Here is a 22,971-nt window from a genome sequence, read left to right on the forward strand (position 1 = left end):
CTCTGGCTTTTTTATTTTTTCAACTTCAAGGTATTAACAGCTGTTAACACTTAAAAATACTGCCACATATGTAGCCTTGAAGTAGATGGCCTAACAGAGCAGGGAAGAGATTCATTAACTTTGAAATGATTTTTATTTTTCCTTTGGTATTTGCTACCGTGAAAAGAAATTTGGAAAGTAGATATATAAAGACTTGAGAAGGGAATTTTTTAAGGGAAAAAAGAGAAAATAAAAGAATAATAATTTTTTTTAAAAATATTAAGGAATTGGAATTCAGAAAGGTTACCCCCTTCCTCTGTGTCTTTGTGAGGATACACTTGGAAGAACATCCAGTATTCAGAAACTAACCTATACAAAATGTAAACAATACATTGGTTGCACTATATAAATGAGTAAACTTTGAGTGGAACAATGTGGGAACGTATAAATTTGTCTAAAATTTTGTAACTCTATGTTGAACAGTGGGAAGATTTGAAAAGTGTAAATTCCAGAGTTGAGAAAGCATTTAGCATGGTGGAAATGTGGAGAGCTTATTGGTGAGAGAGAATGGAGCTAAGAGAAATAAGATCAAATATTAAAATTAGGAATTTAGGCATTACCTCAGGGAAAAGCCTTGACAGTGAAAAGAAACTACTTAATTGCTAATAGCTAGTCTGGACCAGACACTTAACTGTGCTTTGGGAATCATCCTGGGCAAATCAGGAAATAAACTTGACTTTTCTATTTTTCTCTGAAGCTTTACAAGACATACTCCCACTCCCATTTTTTTCCTAAGCCTACAGCATCTTGATTCATAGTATAATTCCTGAAGTATGCTGAATGTACTTTTTAAGGTTCCTTTAGCATTTTTGTATAGAGTTATATGTGATCTATCTATAACCATGTCATTCACCTAAATAATTCATAGAGGGAATGGTTTAATTTAAAGGAAGACCTAATAGGAAGAAGATTAAAGGAAGCTTTTAGTCAGCCTGTGGCTAGATTTATTGATTTGGTGATCAAACCTGTGTTCTTTCCTGAATTTCAGCTAATGGCCAACTGTGGTCAAAGAATGTCTTTCAGTTAAAGTTTTGACTTCTTAATTATAAATAATATAAAGAATGTCTTAGTAATTAGAAATCCTTTAATAAGTAGAACAAATGTGGCAAGTAGGACTCCCATCATTACACAAATTCCATTTATTTTTATAAGAAAAACACATAAACCATTATCATTTATTCATGAGCCAAAGCCATTAAGCAGATAAATCTAGTTATCAGCTTCCTGTCTCTGAAGTTTGGATCATTTTATAGATCCATGCGATAGAGAGCTTCCTTCCTATGAAACAAAAACTTTGAGAGCTCTTTTGTTTGTTTGTTTGTTTTTGTTTTTTTGAGACAGAGTCTTGCTGTTGTCAGCCCAGGCTGGAGTGCAATGGCATGATCTCAGCTCACTGCAACCTCCGCCTCTCGGGGTTCCAGCAATTCTGCCTCAGTCTCCCAAGTAGCTAAGATTACAGGTGCCCGCCACCATGCCCAGCTAATTTTTGTATTTTTAGTAGAGATGGGGCTTTACCATGTTGGCTAGGCTGGTCTCGAACTCCTGACCTCAGGTGATCCACCCACCTCGGCCTTCCAGAGTGCTGGGATTACAGGCATGAGCCACCGTGCCTGGCCAAGATCTAACTCTTCTATTTATTTTTCATTAAAAATATTTCTTGTCACTTTTAGCTATAATCGAAATCCAATAAACAACTTAAGCATTCATTTTGGTAAAGCAAATTTCAAGGAAAGTAAACAAAATTATAAAACATTTCTGGAGACAATACAAGAAAAACAATGTTTAAATGTAGCATAGCCTGTGTAATGTTAGGTAATGTAATGCACAAGTGAATAAAAGATTTTAAGTCAAGCAAACTACTGTTTCTACTTTGGAGGAAAAAAGTCAGTTTTACATTTTTATTTTAAGGAAAGAACAGAAAGCACAACAGTTTTTCTTTATTAATGGCCTACTAAATATGAGCAGTGCAAGAGTCCACCTGTGCTATTCTTACACAGTAAAATATTAGACACAAAATGGAGGTAACTTTTTTAAATAGATTGGCTTGGAAGTTGAAATGTAGATTAATGGATATAACCCAATAGAAAGGAATTTTCAAATAAAGGCAAAATCTATATTTTTCTTTCTAATTTTGAATAGATTACTCAGTCCTAAATCATCTTTGCCTTTATTTCCTATAAAATGTAGATGATACTTGTCACTCTACTTCCTGGAGATTAATTCTTCAGCAAGAGGTGACCCTGGGAGCATACTTTAAAATAATTGCTGTACAGCAATTGAGTACTAATGTGATGACAGATTTTCAAAATATTTCCTTAGTGGACCCTGCAGAATCACATTCACTTCTCTTAGACTGTAATAGGCTTTCTTGGCTTGTTTTAATAGTAGAGATAGCAGTACAATTTGAATTTATGGTTTAGGCTCTGCAATTAAAGGAACAATTGCAATTTCCTCCTACTCTTCATATGGTCTGTGTAAAACTGATGTTTGCCTAACTTATTTTAAAAGTTGATTACATTTTCAGAAAATAAAGGTAATCACTTTTGCCATGGTTATAATCAAATCTAAGCTTTCAGACTTGAGAGCCATGGTGTAAAACTCAAGGAGGTTTACTTAAATTATGCTGACTTTGCTAGAATTGGATTAATTCTGTATAAGCCAAGTATGAGTTCATATGTACTCGAATATACACTTTTCACAAAGCTATTACTCTTGTCATCAGGTTTGTATGATCTACTCCTTACCACGAAAGAAGTAGACAATTGCCATTTTTATTTCTAATCCTTAAGTTGAATATTTCTTCTTGGATGTAAGTTCAAATAAATTGATCTGAATAAATTTTCATTTCTTCTTAATTAAAACTTCCTATGTAAAATCCAAAGGCTTTGTGTCTTATTTTAAAACGTTATTATATGTCTTTACTTTACACATTCAAATTAGAATCTGAAAAAGATAGAGAAATCCATATTCTTACATATTTTCTAATTTATAATACACTCCTTTAATTTTTAATGTTTGGGTCTTCCAGAAGCCGATGCCAAGATGTGATTAGAGGTGCAAGAGATTTATTTGGAGTGAAACACCTATAAAGATAAAGGAGAAGGGAGCAGAAGGTGGGAATTCTTCATACCACACTGAAAGTCTGACACCCGGAAGGAAGGATTGGGTAGGGTTGGCCTCGGACTAAAGTGCACCCACCTTCAGACTGCTAGATGAGGACTTGGTTCCCAAGCAAAGGTTGCTTGTAGACAAGTCCACAAGGGACAGGAGTGGCCTAGATCTAGACCCTCCCCGCCAAAACGTGCTCAGCTACTAGCTGATTGCAGGCAAGGATAAGTTGGAGGCTATCCATTACTGGTACACAGCACCACGTCTAGGGTATGGTGAGACACTTGGGCACAAATATTTGACTAAAAGACTAAGGAAGACAATGTTTTGGTGCAATATTCTAAAATCAGAATTTATGCAAAAAAAAAAAAAAATTATGATGAGCAGGATACCAGATTTAAAATCAAACCTGACCAGATTACTGACTTCCTGTTGCTTCAGGCTTCAGCATAGCTCCACAAGGCACTGCTGGTTCACTATCCAGTGAGGACAGGGTAGGTCCACACTAGTCGTGTAATTTTCCATAGGCCTGTGTGCCCTTATCCAAAAATAAGACTCTTGGCTTAGGTATTTGAAATTCCTCTGTTGCCCTGTTTTCAGTGTGAGAATTGTGTGTGCTATGAAACACATCCAGAGATGTCTTCCTTTAAACAAGTTCATAGTTAAATGTCCACCCACTGACCCACTAATGCCTTACACAAAGCAAGATGCAACTGTACAGCATACTTTAAGGATATTTTTACATGTTAAAAAAATGTATATTGGCCGTGCACGTGGCTCACGCCTGTAATCCCAGCTCTTTGGGAGGCCAATCCCGCGGTTAAGAGATGGAGACCATCCTGGCCAACATGGTGAAACTCTGTCTCTGCTAAAAATAACAAAAATTAGCCGGGCGTGTGAAGTGCACCTGTAGTCCCAGCTACTCCGGAGGCTGAGACACGAGAATCACTTGAACCCGAGAGGTGGAAGTTGCAGTGTGCCGAGATCGTGCCACTGCACTCCAGTCTGGCAACAGACGTGACACTCCGTCTCAAAAAAATAAAAGTATATTGCATATATGTATATATTTTGCACACCATATAATTATCACATCTTCATAACCTAGTTAGTAGGTTCCTTGACTGGGGTCATGTCATCTGTGCCTGACACAGGAGATGATGTTTATTCAAAAATGAACATGAGGGCCAGGCGCGGTGGCTCACACCTGTACTACCAGCACTTTGACAGGTCGAAGGGTGGTGGGGGGATCGCTTGAGGCTAGCAGGGTGAGACCCCATCTCTACCAAAAATACAAAAATCAACCGGGTGTGGTGGCACACGCCTGTAGTCCCAGCTATCCGGAGGCTAAGATGAGAGGATCGCTTGAGACCAGCAGGCAGAGATTGCAGCGAGCCGAGATCGCGCCACTGCACTCCAGCCTGGGTGACAGAGGCCCGTCTCAAAAACAACAACAACAACAAAACATGGGAGAAGAGGCACTGATGAGGAAAAATGTGCAAAGACAACAAATATCAATTTATCAAGCTATTTGCAAACGTCTTCCCTTTCCTGAATTAATCTTTTCCCTCTCCCCACTTTTGGCCCAGGATCTGAGTCCTCAGGTCAGGCCGAAATCTGAACGCGTCCATACCCAGCCTTCTTCGAGGCCTGGCAGTAAAAACCGCTGAGCAAAGGGAATCCAGATTCAGCCCTCAAGCCACTCAAGACAAGTTAGCAATTTCCGCCGGGCTGCCCTGAATATTGCAGGCCACTGGCGCTTCTCCGAGTCCTCGGAACTCCGGAAACTCTGGGAGCTTTCAGCCCGCCCACCAGGGGAAAGAGGCCCGGGGCCGGGGCCAGGTGGATCCCAGCCCCCCGGGTCCAGCGGGTCGCAGTACCGACAGGGGCCTGCGGGGGGCGCACGCGGCGCGGCCCGAGGGGAGGGGGTGCGCGGGCGGAGGAGGTGCGCTTGGCGCTTCCTGTTCCGGCGCCAGGAGGAGTCGCGCGCTGCTGCTGCTGTTGCCGCCGCTGCTCTCGCTGCCGTCAGTCAGGCTGCGCCCGCTTCTCCAGGGCCCAGTCCCTCGGACCCATCGCCACTTTTAGACCCTGCTGCGGTCTCGGATCTTGCCGGGTGAGGCTGCTTCGGTACTGGTGGGAGTCGTGGAGGGAAATCGGGGAGCTGGGGTTGCGGATCCCGCGGGCGCGGCCAAGTGGGGAGCGGACGCGGTAACGGAGATGCGTCGAGTCACGTCCAGTGCTCGGGCCGTGGTCGCCTCCCTGGGACCGGAGCTAAGGGGTTCTCTCGGTCGTCTTCCTCCACACTGCGGGCTGCCTCCGGATCGCCCCCCAGGGAGAAGGCTTCGGAGGCCGCTGACGTCGCGGCCGACGGGTTTCTGGGCGCCTGACGTCAGGTCTGACTGCGGGGCGGGGCGGGCGCGGGCCGGCCCCTCCCCCACTCCTCGGCGGGCGCGACCCGCTCCGAGGCCGGTTCGCTCCGGTTGATCCCGGACTCCCTTTGTTTGTGCGTCCCTAAAGGGCTGCCGGCCTCGTGCCCCTTGGCCCCGATTTCCCCTCTACCCACATTCCATTATACCCATTCATTAATTTCTAATAAAAAGGGAAAGGCCTTAAAAGATTCTAAGAATCTCGTACGCCTGTTAATAATCCGCAGTGTGACAACGTTCTGGTTATGACTTGCTAGAGGAATTGCTCACGGCTACATAAGGTGAATACCCAGGGCAAACCACGAGAAGGGCAGATGTTCAGTGATCTCCTTTTTTAGAACTGAGGCGCACATACCTACGACAGCTTATACATAGCTGGAGCGTTTTCCTCTTTACCTCGAAAACCAAGAGTACAGCTTTTAATAGGTAAAGATTCCAGTGTTAAAGTATCAGGCCAGACTCACTCGACTGAAAAATTTTTTTTTACCTTTACTGCTAGAGAAATACACACTTGGGAGTTGTAAAGGTCTGTTTTGAAAACGAACCCTTATTACTTAGAGGCAAAGGTAGCCTTCAGAAACATTTCCTAAGTTCTTTGTTCAGTGCTGTTCTTTGGGGGAAGAATAGAAATTCTTCATGCTGGCATCTCTGAGCCCGCAATGCAAAGCGAGTTTGCTTCAGAAACTTTTGGAAGGAATTGCAAATATTGGAATGTTCTATTCCTCTTTCCAGGAGGAATGGATAATATCTATCCCCAGTCTCTTAGCTGAAACTCTTGAAGCAAATGGGTTTTGATTTCAAAAATCCTTAGGTTTTATCTTTATCTTTTTAGAAAGACAACATAGTAGACAAGAGATAACACCCCCAGCAGAGTGGGGCACCGCATAATCCAACATTAATATTTGCCGAAATATATGTGAACATTCATTCTAAGTGGGGCCTGATAGAAACTATAAATAGCATCAGGTCAAGTTTTGCCACCATGTAAGTTTTCTGCCAAACTTGGGAAAGTTTCTTTCATTTTCAGAGATCTCTGGATTGAGAAGGGCAGATAAAGATTTATGGACCTAAAAGTAGCCATCGTAAAAGCTAGTATCTGTTGAGTTGTTGCTATATTCCAGGGACTGACTAAGAGATTTGTTTATTATCCAGTCTCACAGCAAATCTATGATGCAATCTTCCTTTGCCTCAAGTTTGGAGAGTTGGACTTGTCAGCTCTGGCGGAACCAACCAGCAAAGAGCGGCAGTTTTAGCTAGATAGTCATACGTTAGCGTTCACTCTTTTACCTGTAAGCTAGATGTCCATATACAAAGAAAGACAAGAGAATTTGGTACTTGTTTTCCACCCAAGCACTATTTTAGGCACTTGGCTGGGCAGAGAGTCCCATTTAGTTCCTCATCATATTACTGGCCTGTTTTTTTTTTGTTTTGGTGTTTTTTTGTTTTTTTTTTTTTTTGACTGTGTGCTTTTCACAAATAGTATGGTCTGTTCTTTATAGTTGAAGAAGCAGGTTCATTCAGATGAGCGACTACTAGTGAAATAAGTCAGACCTTCATCTAAGGTCTCTCTGCTAAGACTTTCTTACCCCTTCCCTTTCTTGCTATTTTCTAACCAATCTGAATGCTTATACGTCCCCACAGATTCTCCCAGTTTTTACACTAACTGCTCTTCTTTCCCTAGGTCCCATTTCACCACTGGGCGTAATTCTTCTCCCAGCTTTTTTTTTCCCACCTATATACAGGTGGGCTAAGGCCGAAAAGGGTGTTAGCCTTGTCCCAGCTTTTATGGTCCTTATAGACTGCTAAAGACATCACATCTCAGGAATCTCCATGCAATACTACTGATTTCTCTAAAGCCCAACACATTATTTGGCACATATATTCCAATAAGTATATAACTAAATGCCAAGAAATATTGCAGGTTGCATATCCCTTATCCCAAATGCTTGGAATCAGAAGTGTTTCAGATTTGGGGATTTTTTTTTTTTATATTACACAAGTTAACCATCCAAAATCCAGAATGCTCTAATGAGCGTTTCCTTTGAGTGGCATGTTGGCACTCAAAAAGTTTCAGATTTTTGAGTATTTCCAAACCCCAGTTTTTGAGTTGCCCAAATGTAAAAACTATAATCAGATAAATGAACCAATACTAAAAACTAGCATGTATTCTACCTAATTTATATGTATATATATTTGAGACAGAATTTCTTTCTTATCACCTAGGCTGGAGTGCAGTGGCGTGATCTTGGCTCACTGCAGCCTTCGCCTCCCAGGTTCAAGCGATTCTCCTGCCTCAGCCTCCCAAAGTAGCTGGGATTACGGGTGCCCACCACCACACCCAGCTAATTTTTTTGTATTTTTGGTTGAGACGGGGTTTCACCATGTTGGCCAGGCTGGTCTTGAACTCCTGACCTCAGGTGATCCACCTGCCTCAGTCTCCCAAAGTGCTGGGATTACAGTTGTGAGCCGCTGCGTCTGGCCAATATTTTATATTTTCAATATGATACATACCATCCCCCTACACCAGACAAATCAACCCAAAAATTCTGGTTTCACTTAGTTTCGCCTAATAAATATCTAAATTTATATGACACTTTATAGATTAAGTGTGTTACTATTAAATTTGTATGCAGTGGGTGGGAATTATAACTTCCACAAATGGGAAAGTGGTCTCTTATTGAGAAGTTTATTTTTGTCAAAAGATACCATCAAAAGGATTGATGTCCGGGTTTCATCACTGTGTAGTCCCACACTGTTTATCACTCCATCACAATTTAAAGGCGCTCTCAAATATCCATGAACTCCACTAGTAATTCATGGAGTTCAGCTTTTTACCCTAACAGCCATGAGTTTCCAAAATTTTGTTTTAGTCTTCTAGTGTATGTCAAGAGAAATTTTGTACGTTTTAAAATTACTATTCTTACTGCTCAGAGAATAAAAATTATTTTTCAGATGATGGGTGGATCATGCTATAAGATAGTAACAAATTTTTGGAAGTAATAGCTTTAGATTATTCCAAAAAGAAAAATGAAAGCCCTTCTTGAGTATAATTTTTTTTTATGAGTTCAAGGTTACATCGGCCTCATTTTAATAACTTTTTTTTAATTTATTTTTCTTTTCAAGACAGAATCTCACTATATTACCCAGGCTGGTCTCTAACTCCTGGGCTCAAGCGATCTTCCCACCTCAGCCTCCTGAGAAGCTGGGATTACGGGTGCCTACTACCTCACAGCTTAGAATACTTTTTAGAAAACCTAAACTTTTTATGTTCTGCAGCTCTCCTCATTGAAGCATTCATATCCAACTCTGTTTTTCACCTTTTCTAATGAAAGTATTCTCCAAAGAGCAAATTGGAATGGTTCCAATTATAGTTGTCCCTGCTTTATCCTGGGGGACACATTGCAAGACTCCACAATGAATGCCTGAAAGAGAAGTCTATATACACTGCCGAAGCCTAAATATACTGTGCTTTTTAGATCTAATGGCCAAGACAGACTGATAGTGTATACAGCATGGATACACTGGACAAAGAGATGATTCACATCCTAGGCAGGACGGTGCAAAGTTTTATTTTGCTACTCAGAACATAGTCTTGCCCCATTTAAAACTTAGGAATTGGATGGGTGCAATGGCTCATGCCTGTAATCCCATCACTTTGGGAGACCGAGGCGGGCAGATCACTTGATGCCAGGAGTTCGAGACCAGCCTGTCCAACATGGTGAAACCCCGTCTCTACCAAAAATACAAAAATGAGCCAGGTGTGGTAGCACGTGCCTGTAATCCCAGCTACTCAGGAGGCTCAGGTAGGAGAATCGCTTAAACCCAAAGGCAGAGGTTGCAGTGAGTCGAGATCAGGCCACTGCACTTTAGCCTGGACGACAGTGAGAATCACCTCAAAAAAAAAAAAACAAAAAAAAAACTTAGGAATTGTTTATTTCTGGGATTTTCCATTTAATATTTTCAGAACTTGGGTAACTGAAACCATGGATAAGGGGGTATTACTCTAACATGAACACTGTTTATTCTAGGTATGGAGAGCTGGTCACTTTCCTAAGACAGTGCCGTAGAACAAAACTTGTTACTAATTACTATGCTCAGGGCTTTATTATTTAATCACAAGATTCTAGCACCTCCCCTATCTTCCAAAATTTGATTTTTGAACTTTAAAATTTTGAAGTAGTATTGTGAATCAGTTGACTATTATTAACTTGTAGAATATATTTTCTGTAATTCTATGACTAGGTAACTGTATTTGTGTATGTTTTTCCTCAATTGGGAGGGAAAAGAGTAATTCCCGGCCGGGCGCGGTGGCTCATGCCTGTAATCCCAGCACTTTGGGAGGCCGAGGTGGGTGGATCACGAGGTCAAGAGATCGAGACCATCCTGGTCAACATGGTGAAACCCCGTCTCTACTGAAAATACAAAAAATTAGCTGGGCGTGGTGGCGCGTGCCTGTAATCCCAGCTACTCAGGAGGCTGAGGCAGGAGAATTGCCTGAACCCAGGAGGCGGAGGTTGCGGTGAGCCGAGATCGCACCATTGCACTCCAGCCTGGGTAACGAGCAAAACTCCGTCTCAAAAAAAAAAAAAAGAGTAATTCTGAAAACTGAACAGCAAGACCATTTGAAATTGAATGGTTTGCTTTGATTCTCCACTCCAGAATTAATGTGAACTTGGATACAGAATCATTTTCTATTTCAGAAAAGCTAATCTTGTTAAAAAAGCATGTTAGTCTTACAACTTAACATTATTTTCTACATTGTTAGTCCTAAGAATTTTATTGTGTGATGTTAAATCTTAACATGGGTTGTGTGTCTTTTTTTGATATTCTGAATAAAAAGGATATAGCAGTTGGGATAGGCTTGGGTTCTTGGCCTTCATGTTCTTGTCCTTTATCATTCCTCATGATAACCAAGTCAAAATTAGAAATAAGATGCTAAGAGACGAGGTGTGGTGGCTTATGCCTGTAATTCCATCACTTTGGGAGGCTAAGGTGGGCGGATCACCTGAGGTCAGGAGTTTGAGATCAGCCTGACCAACATGGAGAAACCCTGTCTCTAAAAAAAAAAAAAAAAAGAAAGAAGATGCTAAGAATACAAAGGTGGCTCTATATTAATCAATACTGTATTGATAGGTCAAAGGAGAAAAACCATGAGATCAATTCATTAGATGCTGAAAAGTCTAAAAAAATTTTTAACAAAAGATACTGAAAAATCTTGTAAATTTAGTGTCTTCTTGCTTTATTAACTAATGAAATAAGAATAAGTAATAGCATAGCCATAAATAAAAAACTTTCTAAATGTAATTTTTAAAAATCTCAAACTAAAAATGAGAATCATACTTAAACATTAGAAGCATTCCCAGGAGAGTTGGAAACAAGATTGCTATGCCTGCTATCACTACTTGACATTTCACGTTTTAAGTCCTAGCAAGTACAAAAGAGAAAAGAGGCGTAAATATTAGAGAAGGAAAATTATTTTTTGCAAATGGCATGTTTTTTTTGTGGGGGTGGGGAGACCTGGAAATCCCAGAAATCAAGTGAGAAACTTTGAAGAATAAAATAATTCAGTAATATTGCTTACTTATCATCAATGGGTTCTTGGAAAGTGCAACTTTAAGCAAAGTGATGCATAGCAAAACGAGTTTTACGCTAGGTTAATTAATATAAACAAGAGTTAAATTCCTACAGCATATTTCTGGTCAGAAAAACATCACTAAATACTTCTAGTATTAAGCATTTAAATGATGTCTACTAAAAATTTTAAAACTTAGTTGGATGTGGTGGCGGACGCTTGTGGACCATGCTACTTAAAAGGCTGAAGTAGAAGGATCACTTGAGCCTGGGAGGTCAAGGTTGTGGTGAGCTGTGGTCATACTACTGCACTCCAGCCTGGGTGACAGAGCAAAACCCTGTCTCAAAACAAATTGAAATGAATGTGAGCTGTGTATACATTTAAGAAAGATGAATAAAAAGGAAGATAATTATCTGCCTCCCTGTTCCAGTTCAGGGTCTCAATGGCTAGAGCCTTTCCTGGCAATTCAGGGCCCAAGGTGGGAACTAGCTCTGAACAGGACGCCATACCATCGCAGGGTGCTCTCATGCACACCCACACTCACCGATACTGGGCTGTGTAGACACACACCCATTCATGTGCATCTTTGGGATATGGGAGGAAACTCAAGCATTAGAGAAGACCCATGAAGATGTGGAGGGAATGAGCCAACTTCACATTGACAGTGACCTCAGCTGGAACTTCTTTTTTTCTCTCATCAACATTAGAACAAAATAAAGTTGAATGAAACATTTTTTGAGGACCTGCTGTAGACTAAAATTTTAAAACCCTGTCCCATATATGAAAAATCAGAAAATATAATGAAAGAAAAGAGCCTATTTACAACCACAGGAAAAAGTTTAACAGTTAGAAATCTACTAAAAATACAAAATTAGCTGGGCATGGCGCGCGTGCCTGTAATCCCAGCTACTCGGGAGGCTGAGGCAGGAGAATTGCTTGAACCCAGGAGGCGGAGGTTACAATGAGCTGAGATCATGCTATTGCACTCCAGCCTGGGTGGCAGAGTGAGACTCTGTCTCAAAAAATATATATATAAAAATAAATAAATTCAGAGGGAAAACAATAGAAAATAAAAAATATAATTATATAGTGCTTACATTGTTTTAAGTAATATAGAGATGCTTTATACAGGAGGATGTGCATAGGTTATATCCAAATACTATACCATTTTTATATCACGTACGTGTACATCCTGGGATTTGAGTATCTGTGGGGTTCCTAGAACCATTCTCCGTCAGATATCAAAGGACCACTATACCTTGTTCTTGACCAAGAAGATTTGACATTTTAAATATATCAGATGTTCCTCTAGATTAATTTGTAAATTTAATACATTTCCAACTAGAATGCTAACAGGTTTATTGATTTTTTTAATGATCTGGAAAAAATAAAAATACATATACAGGAAAATCTGAAGAAAAAGAGAACAATAGGGTGACTCAAATGTTTATTTAAAATATATTGTAAAGCTTCTGTAATTAAAATGGAATGATACAGTTGCAGACCAGTACAAAAGAATAAAATCAGCTGGGTGTGGTGGCTCACACCTGTAATCCCAACACTTTGGGAGGCCACGGCAGGCAGATCATTTGAACTCTGGAGTTCAAGACCAGCCTGGATAACATGGTGAAACCGCGTCTCTACAAAAATTTAGCTGGTCAGAATCGATTGAGCCCAGGAGGTCAAGGCTGCAGTGAGCTATGATGGTGCCACTGCACTCCAGGCTTGGCGACAAAGCAAGACCCTGTCTCAAAAAGAAAAGGAAAGAATAAAGTCCACAATATCTGTGGGACATGAAGGAGGCTCTATAGCCTGCTTGTTAAGAGCCTAAACTTGAGTCAAACTATACTGGGTTTGAACTGCTTCTCTCCTTGTCATTAGCTCTGGGACCTTAAACAGGTTAACTTGCCAAACTACCTCTTCTCCAGCTGTAAACTGGGAGTGAAAATAAAATTTGCATCATAAGGTTCTGGAGCTACCAAGTGAGGTGGTGCACACTGCCTGTTCCACGGTAAACATTGAATAAATGCTACTTATAAATGGCAGCAGTAGAGTGTGGTAAAGGTAGCTTGTCCAATTAGTTGAGAAAAGATAGATTATTTGATAATTATTCTTTGGAAGAATTTGAAGATTTTAAATAAGTTAAACCATAAAAATATGAAAGCAAGGCTAATCTCAGAGTAGGGAAGGACTTTGTAAGTAAATCACAAAAGCCAGAAGCCACATGTAGGAAAATATTGATAGATTTGATTTCATGAAATTTAAAACTTTTGTACCAAAATATGCCATTTAAGAGATCTACAGATGAAAGGAGTTTGGGAGAAAAATTTTAATCTCATTATGAGAACGAGTCTCCTTAGTATCTTATAAAGCTGAGAAAAAAAGATGTACTACTGAGCAGTAAAATGATCAAAGGTAAAGAATACATACATACAGTCCTTTATATAAAATCAAAGAACAAGAAAAATTAAGTCAAAAATTTACTGCCATGGGGCATGGCAGTTGATTGGAAAGGAGCATGAGTAAACTTTCTAGAGTGAAAAATGTTCTATATCTTGAGGTGGTTACAGGGATGTATACAGTTGTCAGAACTTGTTAATATAAACTCTTAAGATCTCTGCATTTGGTTGAGTGTTAATTACACTTCAATTTAAAAATTGGTAAAAGTAGTTCAGCTATCAGTAAATTTAAATTTGGGGTTACACACCGTGGCTCATGTTTATAATCCCAAGATTTTGGGAGGCTGAGGCAGGAGGGTCCCTTGACACCAGGAGTTTGAGACCTGGCTTGGGCAACATACTGAGATGCCTATCTGTAAAAAAAAAAATTTTTTAATTTAAGAAATTCTTGAGGCATGGTGGCATAAGCCTGTAGTGCCAGCTATTAGGGAGACAGACAAGAAGATGACTTGAGCCCAGGAGATTAAGACTGCAGTGAGCTGTGATATCACCACTGCACTCCAGCCTGAGTGACAGAGTAAGACCCTGTCTCCAAAAAAAAGAAAAGGAAATGTAAGTTTAAATTAGACGCTAATTTTTAGTATCATCATTATAAACAATAAATTTAATATCCAGTGGTAAAAGAGGAGTTAAAGAAATGAGTGACTGTAAATTGACGTGGACTTTTCAAATGGATTTTTGATAAATTTATCTGTTGACTCTGTAGATTACATGTCCAGTGCTTCTTCCTGGTGATAGATTCTCACACATGAACAAAGATAAATGTTCAGAGATGTTCACTGTATTATATTTAAAACAACCTATACTGCTACAAAAATAATGTAAATGAAATTACAAATCATTTGTGTATGATGTGCAGCCATGAAAAGGGACAAAGTTGATAGAACTGTATGAACTGTTGTGGAAAACTTTCCTATGTAAAGAAAAACACTTTACAAAAAAGATTCCATTTAAGTAATAATAATGTATGCATAGAAAATTCCTTAAGGAATATTTAAGAAATGGTGAACACTGATTTTGAAATTTTTCTTTCTTCCTTCATTTCTTTCCTTTTTTTTAGGAAAATGTCTGATGAATTTTCGGTAAGTTGATGAGTTTATCCGTGATAAGTTTTTCATTTCTTAAGAAAAACAATATGGCCCTAACTGTGGGCTACATAAATCTTTTCACTTAAAAGAGATTCTTTTAGCTGGGTGTGATGGCATGTGCCTGTAGTCCTAGCTACTTGGGAGGATCCCTTGACCCCAAGAGTTCCAGGCTATAGTGAGCCATGATCATGCCATTGCACTCCTGCCTAGGCAACAGAGTGAGACCCTGTCTATAAATAAATAAAAGAGATGCTTTTTATGATTCTTGGCTTTGAGGGTGGGGGAGGAATTTTGATAGGTGATTTGCCTTAGTTTACTTAGATAATATGTTTGGAAATGTTTCCTATATATCTTTATGAATCCTTAAATGAAAATTTAAGATGTTGCTTCTTTTGTTCTCTTTTACCCTGATAGTATTAATCAAAGCCAGCATTTATTGGGAATTATTATATACCAGGCACTTTGTTAAGTATACTACATGAATTATCATATTTAAGCCTCAAGTTAACCCTAAAACAGTTTTTGAAAAGAAGCTCTATCTCAGAGTATGTAACTCCTTTGAGGTAAAGCCAGGATTCAAATCCATATCTTGACTGTTCTAGCCTCTTAATTACTATACTTTGTTATATTAATACAGCAGAGAAATGAAGCATATGATTAGTTGTATTTAGAAAACTTGAGCTTCTTTGAAGAATTTGTGTTGTAAAGTTGAGATTCAAAGTAACACCTCAAGTTTTGTATTAAATAGAGTATTTTTTATATGAACAGCTTAGCTTTTGAAGATGTTCTTGGAGTTTATAATCCCTCACCCTAATAGCTTACTGTTTATTTTCTGTGGGTTTATAATAGTGTTTGGTATGACTTTTCCCTAGACAAGATAGATAAGATGTATCTGTTTTGTATTTCAGTTGGCAGATGCACTACCTGAACACTCCCCTGCCAAAACGTCTGCTGTGAGCAATACAAAACCTGGCCAACCTCCTCAAGGCTGGCCAGGCTCCAACCCTTGGAATAATCCGAGTGCTCCACCTTCGGTGCCATCTGGACTCCCACCAAGTGCAACACCCTCTACTGTGCCTTTTGGACCAGCACCAACAGGAATGTATCCCTCCGTGCCTCCCACCGGACCACCTCCAGGACCCCCAGCACCCTTTCCTCCTTCTGGACCATCATGCCCCCCACCTGGTGGTCCTTATCCAGCCCCAACTGTGCCAGGCCCTGGCCCCACAGGGCCATATCCTACACCAAATATGCCCTTTCCGGAGCTACCTAGACCATATGGTGCACCCACAGATCCAGCTGCAGCTGGTCCTTTAGGTCCATGGGGATCCATGTCTTCTGGACCTTGGGCACCAGGAATGGGAGGGCAGTATCCTACCCCTAATATGCCATATCCATCTCCAGGGCCATATCCCGCTCCTCCTCCTCCCCAAGCCCCTGGGGCAGCACCACCTGTTCCATGGGGCACTGTTCCACCAGGAGCCTGGGGACCACCAGCACCATATCCTGCCCCTACAGGATCGTATCCTACACCAGGACTCTATCCTACTCCCAGTAATCCTTTCCAAGTGCCTTCGGGACCTTCTGGTGCTCCACCGATGCCTGGTGGCCCCCATGTGAGTGTTCAATTTGTTATTTAAAATGTACTGATTGTACATAGGCACAACTGAAAGATTGTTTCTCCCCAGTTTTGGATGGGAGATTAAGAAAGCTTTTAAGGTTTTAAAAGAGGGTGGGTGTATATTAAATGAGTAAATTTCAAACCTTCATGTGAAGCATTTAAAAATGAAAGCACTATTTTAAGTATTCCTTGTGCTAAAAAGAGAAATTTTCCAAAGATCCCCAGAGACTTTGTAATGTAGTAAGCAATGTCCTCAGTAGCATCCTTTAGGTAAACTCTGAGATTCATTTCATTGGGATGTTTTGTTTTATTATTATTTCTCAGTATTGTTTTGTAGCATCATACCAAAGCACAGTTCAATACAAGCAGTCTCTACCTGTCTGGCCTGATAGAGGTAGATTTTTAGAGAATCCAAGGCAATGAGTAGATAACGTTGCTCATCTTTCAAGCAATTCTCGAACTCAAGATTATACCCCTATTCTTTATTGTCAGTTTACATATAATGCTTTATGCTTTACTGTCGCCAGCGTGTTAGCCTGTTTTGGTCATATAACTGAGTAGAAAAGTACTCCTGTGAGGTAAGCCAAGTGAGTATCCAAATGCAGAGTAAAGAATTTTCCTGCCGGGCGCGGTGGCTCACGCCTGTAATCCCAGCACTTTGGGAGGCCAAGGCGGGTGGATCACGAGGTCAAGAGATCAAGACCATCCTGGTCCACGTGGTGAAACCCCGTCTCTACTAAAAATACAAAAAATTAGCTGGGCATGGTGGCGCGTGCCTGTAATCCCAGCTACTCAGAAGGCTGAGGCAGGAGAATTGCCTGAACCCAGGAGGCGGAGGTTGCGGTGAGCCGAGATCGCGCCATTGCACTCCAGCCTGGGTAACAAGAGCAAAACTCCGTCTCAAAAAAAAAAAATAGAATTTTCCTTAGGAAAAAAATTGTTAACTTTTGTTTGGTTTTGTTTTGTTTTGAGACAGAGTCTTGCTCTGTCACCCAGGTAGGAATGCGGTGGCATGATCTCAGCTCATTGCAACCTCCGTCTCCCGGGTTCAAGCAGTTCTCTTACTGCAACCTCCTTAGTAGCTGGGATTACAGGCATCCGCCACCATGCCCAGCTAATTTTTGTATTTTTAGTAGAGACGGGGTTTCACCATGTTGGCCAGGCTGGTCTTGAACTCCTGACTCAAGTGATCCACCTGCCTCAGTCTCCCAAAGTGCTGGGATTACAGGCCTGAGCATCTGGGCCTGGCCAGGAAATAAAAATCTGTTGACTCTTAACACACAAATAACTAGTCATATCTTCAGTTAGATTAGTCAGACATCCACTTCAGCTATAAAGGCAAAAAAAAAATCCATTAAGTACCCCCAAATTTCCTCCTTGCGTTAGTGTAATTTCTTGCTATATATATTCTCTAAAAATATTTGGTTTTGCGTTAAGTGTATGCCATAGTAAATGACGTAACTCGCTTTTTGGATTTATTAAGCAATAAATTTAAGCCATAGTAAGGAGTTAATAAACTCCATTTGCAAAATCTAGAAGTTGACTTTTTCTTTCTTCTATTGCAGTCTTACCATTAAGTTAACAATGGACGAAGAGATGACGCTTTGCTTTTTGAAGTACATCTATATGCACATGAATGCATATATAAAAATTGCTGGTTTCACTATTAGAGGGCATTCATGAAAGAACAACTCTTGGCACCTCTCAGAGAAGATAACTGCCTCTTGTACTTGGATGTGTAGTACATCATATGTATACAATCAGATAAAAGCATAGAAGTAAATCATTCGGATGTGATTTTTATTTGGTTTTCATGGAAATTTAAAGTGATTTAAGTATATCGAATAGCCCTTTGACAGAATTTGTTTAAACTATGAAACTACACACTTAAAAATCTAAGATGATGTGTGGATTATTGTTAGAATCTGCAACTCATTGGCAATTTATTTCAAGTATTTTTCTATCATCACTTTCCCCTCCAAATAAATACACTTTGAGAATAACCCCTCATATCTAAACAAATGATGCCTCTCAACATTTTGAGCTGCTCTGTCAGATAAATAAACCTGGTCCTCTTGAGGTTATATTTTGGATATACATTTTTAAACTGTCAGTAATTACTGTCAGATGTGAAGTTCAGTAGACAGCCAGTGTTCATTTTTATCCTTGAGCTTTTAATAAAAACTTCCTCGTTTGTTTTTAGTCATATGGGCCATACAGCACTAAAATCTGCTCTTTATGGAAACTAATTTTTTTCTTTTTAATCCAGGCCAACATGTATGTAAATTAAATATTTAGATAATTGATTATCTCTTTGTACTACTTGAGATTTGATTATGAGATGTGCATATTACTTTGGAAAGAGCTCAAGGAAGGAAATAATTCTCTCCTTTGTTTTGAACCTCAAACTAGATAAACCCTAGAAATTGCTTAATTGCAACAAGTAGTTTTCTTTCCCACAAAAAACTGAGGCAGCTCTTCTGCCCAGGGCATTCCCTGCAGCCACCCCCACCCCATTTGCCCTTGGTTCTTTAGAAGGAGCACATCCCTTGATTCCTCCCTGATGCGGTAAACTGGCACACTCTAGAGGTGTAAAACATGAAACAGTTGTGTTTAGAGAACCTTAAGTCATGCAGATATGACAGTTCTCTTTGTACAAGTGTGAATCAAAATAATGTATCTTTCAGAGTCTGGTTAAGCTATGTCATTGTCTCCTGCATAGTTTCCTGAGTCTTTTTGTAAAGTGCTTATGGCTAACAGTTCAGTTCTGTATTTGTTGACAGGTAAATAAGTGGAGTTGAGTGCCATCTTTGAAAAAATTACCCTCTAGCTCTAACACTGAAAATAATAAATTGTAGATCTCTGCAACTGAGTTTAAAGCAGTGTGACTGTATTGCTTAAATATTAAGTATTGTTTATAATCACCAAAAAACAGCCCTAGTAGTTTTTTGGCACCTTATGTTTAAATCAGATTCTTAGATTTGGGGTAGACCTGACCTTGTTATTTATTAGATAACATTTTGAATGTATCCATTGGATTTCTAAAATGTATTGTGAATTTTCTCAGACAAACAGGATTTATGCTGGAGCTATGTTTTTGCTTAGAAATAAAATATTTAGTTTATTTCTGCTCTAATTAAAATGTTAAGAATGCCAAATGCTGCCAGTTTTTTGGTTTGATAGCTACCTCCTCTTAAGAAAGCAGAATGGTTACCTTTGAGAGGAACTTTCAGTGTTTAAGCCTCCATTGTGTTAACTAGATGATAGATTCAGGCGTTCAGAAATGAGAAACTAATGTGTTAACATATTTTCAGACTGGGGAAAGTTGTTAGACAGCTCTTACCATAGTGACAAACGTCATCATTTTTTCTTTCACGTCTCTGTAAGGACAAGTGTTAGCTATCTACAATACTATTGGACTCTTGTCAAAGTAGCCCCCAGTCGACAAGGCAGGTAGCCTTAGGAGTCACAGCTTGAATTGTCATCAATATCAAAATGTCAGTTAACCATGGAGAGATAAAATGATCTGAAAAGTGAGATGGCTGCAAAGATACCTCTTCTTATAATTACTTTAGCTGTCTTACATTGGGATAAGCTGACAACTTAGCAGTATTTAGTTTAACACTACAGCGGATATAATTTGACTAGGAAGAAGAGATAGCAGGTTAAGGATTCTATAAATGTGAAGTCCATTGATTTGGGGAGAAAAATCTGTTGCTAAAGGATATGAAGGGCTATGAATACAATTTGTGATTACTACTCCCAATAAGCATAACTTTGCTAGTGACCCACACTGCCCATGTGCCCTAAATGATACTGCCGTTGTAGTCCCTTTGTTTTCAAGGACTTTACGACTGGTATTTTGGGGATTTTTTTTTTTTTAATATAAGAATGGAGATAAAAGGGATAATAGAATTTGCTTTTATATTCTTGGTATTTTTGTAAAGCATCTTTTCTTCAATTCTTGTTGGCATTCTGGGCCAAAAAGTATTTTAGGTTGGTTCCGTGTGGAGTTAAGAAAGGCAGGAGTTTTCAGTGGAGGAATGGGGAACAGCACAGAGAAAGGCTTTTTTCCTTTTTAAAAGGGAATAATGTTGCTTTCAATACAAGACATGATAGGCTGAAATTGGTTTATGGAAAAGACTGCTTATTAGCAAGTATGTTTGGTCTTAGTGGGGATACAGGTAATAGAATATGCTGACATTTGGGCTTCAGAGGAAGAACTTTCAAATACATCTAACAGAAATAGTTGAGATGTGTTCAGAAATACTGTTTCTGGAGTTGGAATCTTAAGTTTTGAAATGTTGATACCAAAAAGACAAAAATTAAAACATAGACCTTAGGTCCTCATTCACACACGGTTCTCAAGAATCAAGCGGAGTGCTTCAGATACCTTGGCTTGTCTGTCCCAGCCTGCCACCACCTCATCTTTTCATGCTTTTAAAGACACCATTTACAGCTCTGACTCAGCCCTATTTTGTGTAAAGTAATACATTGATTATTCAGAAATAGACAATACATTTTTTAATTACCCAAGGACTGACTTCCTTGTCTACTTTACTGTCAGTTGTCTTCAGTAGAGAAGAGTAACAGGGCAGAGAAGAATAGTATATATTTTGCCTCAGTCAGTCACACCACCACAATGGACTATTGGAATATTTTCTAGAAAACCAATCAATTTGCCCTTGATACATTACCTCACAAATTATTAGTGCTACCTGTGGCACTCAAATGTACAGCTTTTGAAACTTTGTGTAGATGAAAATAGCTCTACTCAGAGTTTTTGTTAAGACTGTGCCTACTTTAAATATCAATTGCCTACACTTCTAAACAATAAGTGCCAATGTCTCAATTCTCTCACCCTCAATGACAGAAGCTAGCTTTATCAAATGCCAGGGTTAGAAAGCCTGGAAATTAAGCACAAACTTTCAAGTTTTTGAAAACCATAAGCCTAAATTCAGATAAATCACACTGATCTATTGTACTATGCATAGAAAGTTGTATGTGGCTTTCAGGGAAGATTATTTTTTGATTTTAATAAAGCAATATTTAGTATTGAAGACACTTCAGAAATCTGCCATGTAAAACAAAAATTGCCAATAAAAATCAGTATTTTGTAAATGCCAGGCAAGCTTCTAGCTATCGAAAACATCTGAGTCATTTATTCAGTAGATGCTATTGTCCTTGATCCAGGTTCTTTGCCAGCTACGAGGGAATCCCTGTTCTTGAGAGGCTCATAGTCTAGAAGTAACATTACAGAATTGGTTAGCACACCAGTCATTATTAGTTTACCTAGATAAACGTGTTGTTAGGGTTGCTGCTGGTGGAAATTATAACCAGCCTTTGGGCATTTTAAAGGGCAACATGTGGCATACCTTTTCTAAAAACTAAGAAATTAATGTTTTTCAAGATTGTAGTGTTGAGCACAATTCAAGTGTGCAAAGTAACAGGATAGTTTGTTTGCCTCTTCACTTTACCCCTGGATAAAGACACTTTCACTGCCTGTCACTGATTAACAGATACTGATTTGTTGCCATTAAGTAAACTTGACTGTGTGCTCTATGAAAGTTCTTTGTAATTTTCTTGAAATTGTGATTTTTCATTGACAGTAATGACAAATTTAATGTATGTAATTGTCTATACATTTGAAGTTAAACTGCCTAAAATGTGATTTGAGACATATACATTTGTTTGTATTATAAATTGTAAGCAATCAGTTTGAGTACTAGGTTTTATCACCTGCTGCTGTATTTGTAAACAAAGAAAAATGTTGCTTTAAAAAGTAATTATAATTAGGAATAGGCTATGGATGTGATACTTGATATTTTTTAAGATAAACTTGTTTGCTTTTGTGTATTATACCTGAAAACTTTTTTTAAAAATGTATTTTCATGGTTTCACAGATTTTTTCATGTTTATTCTTTAGGCCTAATTCTGGGCTTCTCTGAGCAAGTCCAGAGCCTAAGTAACACGAATTTGTTGTCATAAAGGAGGAAGAAAGGGCCTGAGATACCTCTTTGCATGTGACCTACATTCACTAAGGATGTCTGGAAACAACCATTCCTCCACACACTCTCTTTCAGCAACATGGTGTCCATTGTGGTGATTTTCTCCTTTCAAGGCTCGGCTACTCTTTGTAACCAGATTATCTGCATATACAATAATATGAAGTTAGGGAACTTTCTCTGTCCCCACTCCCCTCACTCCCCCACTTTCTGTTATCAAAGATAGTTCTACTTTTGTCATTAACTGCTACACATTTAGCGAAGGTCACATTATTAAACTTCGTGGAGTGTGCCATTTTCCCACAGCAGGTTTTGCTGGCGTTCCTTGGAACTCCAGTTGGAATAGGGCAATGAATGAATGAATGCTTTGCAGTACTTCTATTTTTGGAAGGATTTTCTTCTTTTTGCCTTATAATTGAACAAAATGCAGCTGTAAAATTTTAAATTGTTTTTGATATGTTACTCAATATCCCATGAAAGTATCCTCCTAAAGTGGAGCTATGAAATGGATGGTGCAATAAGACCATTCTGGAGCAGGGCCAGTTTCTATTTTTCCTGTTGTGAGATGACATTGCTCTGACAAACACGCTATCCTGTGTTACCTGACCCAAGCAAGTGCTTTTTTTAAATCACCGTATTAATAGTCTTCGCACCAA

At 39.3% G+C, this 22,971-nt stretch overlaps 1 protein-coding gene across 1 annotated transcript; it reads left to right on the plus strand.

Annotated features, from left to right (window-relative positions):
- The first annotated feature begins 10,141 nt into the window (after positions 1-10,141).
- MAPK1IP1L (mitogen-activated protein kinase 1 interacting protein 1 like) lies at positions 10,142-22,214 on the plus strand. Its single transcript, XM_012451008.3, has 3 exons — positions 10,142-14,683; positions 15,598-16,305; positions 17,876-22,214. The coding sequence occupies exons 1-3, from the start codon at positions 14,603-14,605 to the stop codon at positions 17,885-17,887; spliced, it is 801 nt and encodes a 266-aa protein (XP_012306431.2). The 5' UTR covers positions 10,142-14,602; the 3' UTR covers positions 17,888-22,214.
- Positions 22,215-22,971: the final 757 nt, after the last annotated feature.

Source organism: Aotus nancymaae, unplaced genomic scaffold (genome assembly GCF_030222135.1).
Source record: "Aotus nancymaae isolate 86718 unplaced genomic scaffold, 86718_ANA_hifiasm-v0.15.2.pri h1tg000062l, whole genome shotgun sequence".
Taxonomy (NCBI): domain Eukaryota; kingdom Metazoa; phylum Chordata; class Mammalia; order Primates; family Aotidae; genus Aotus; species Aotus nancymaae.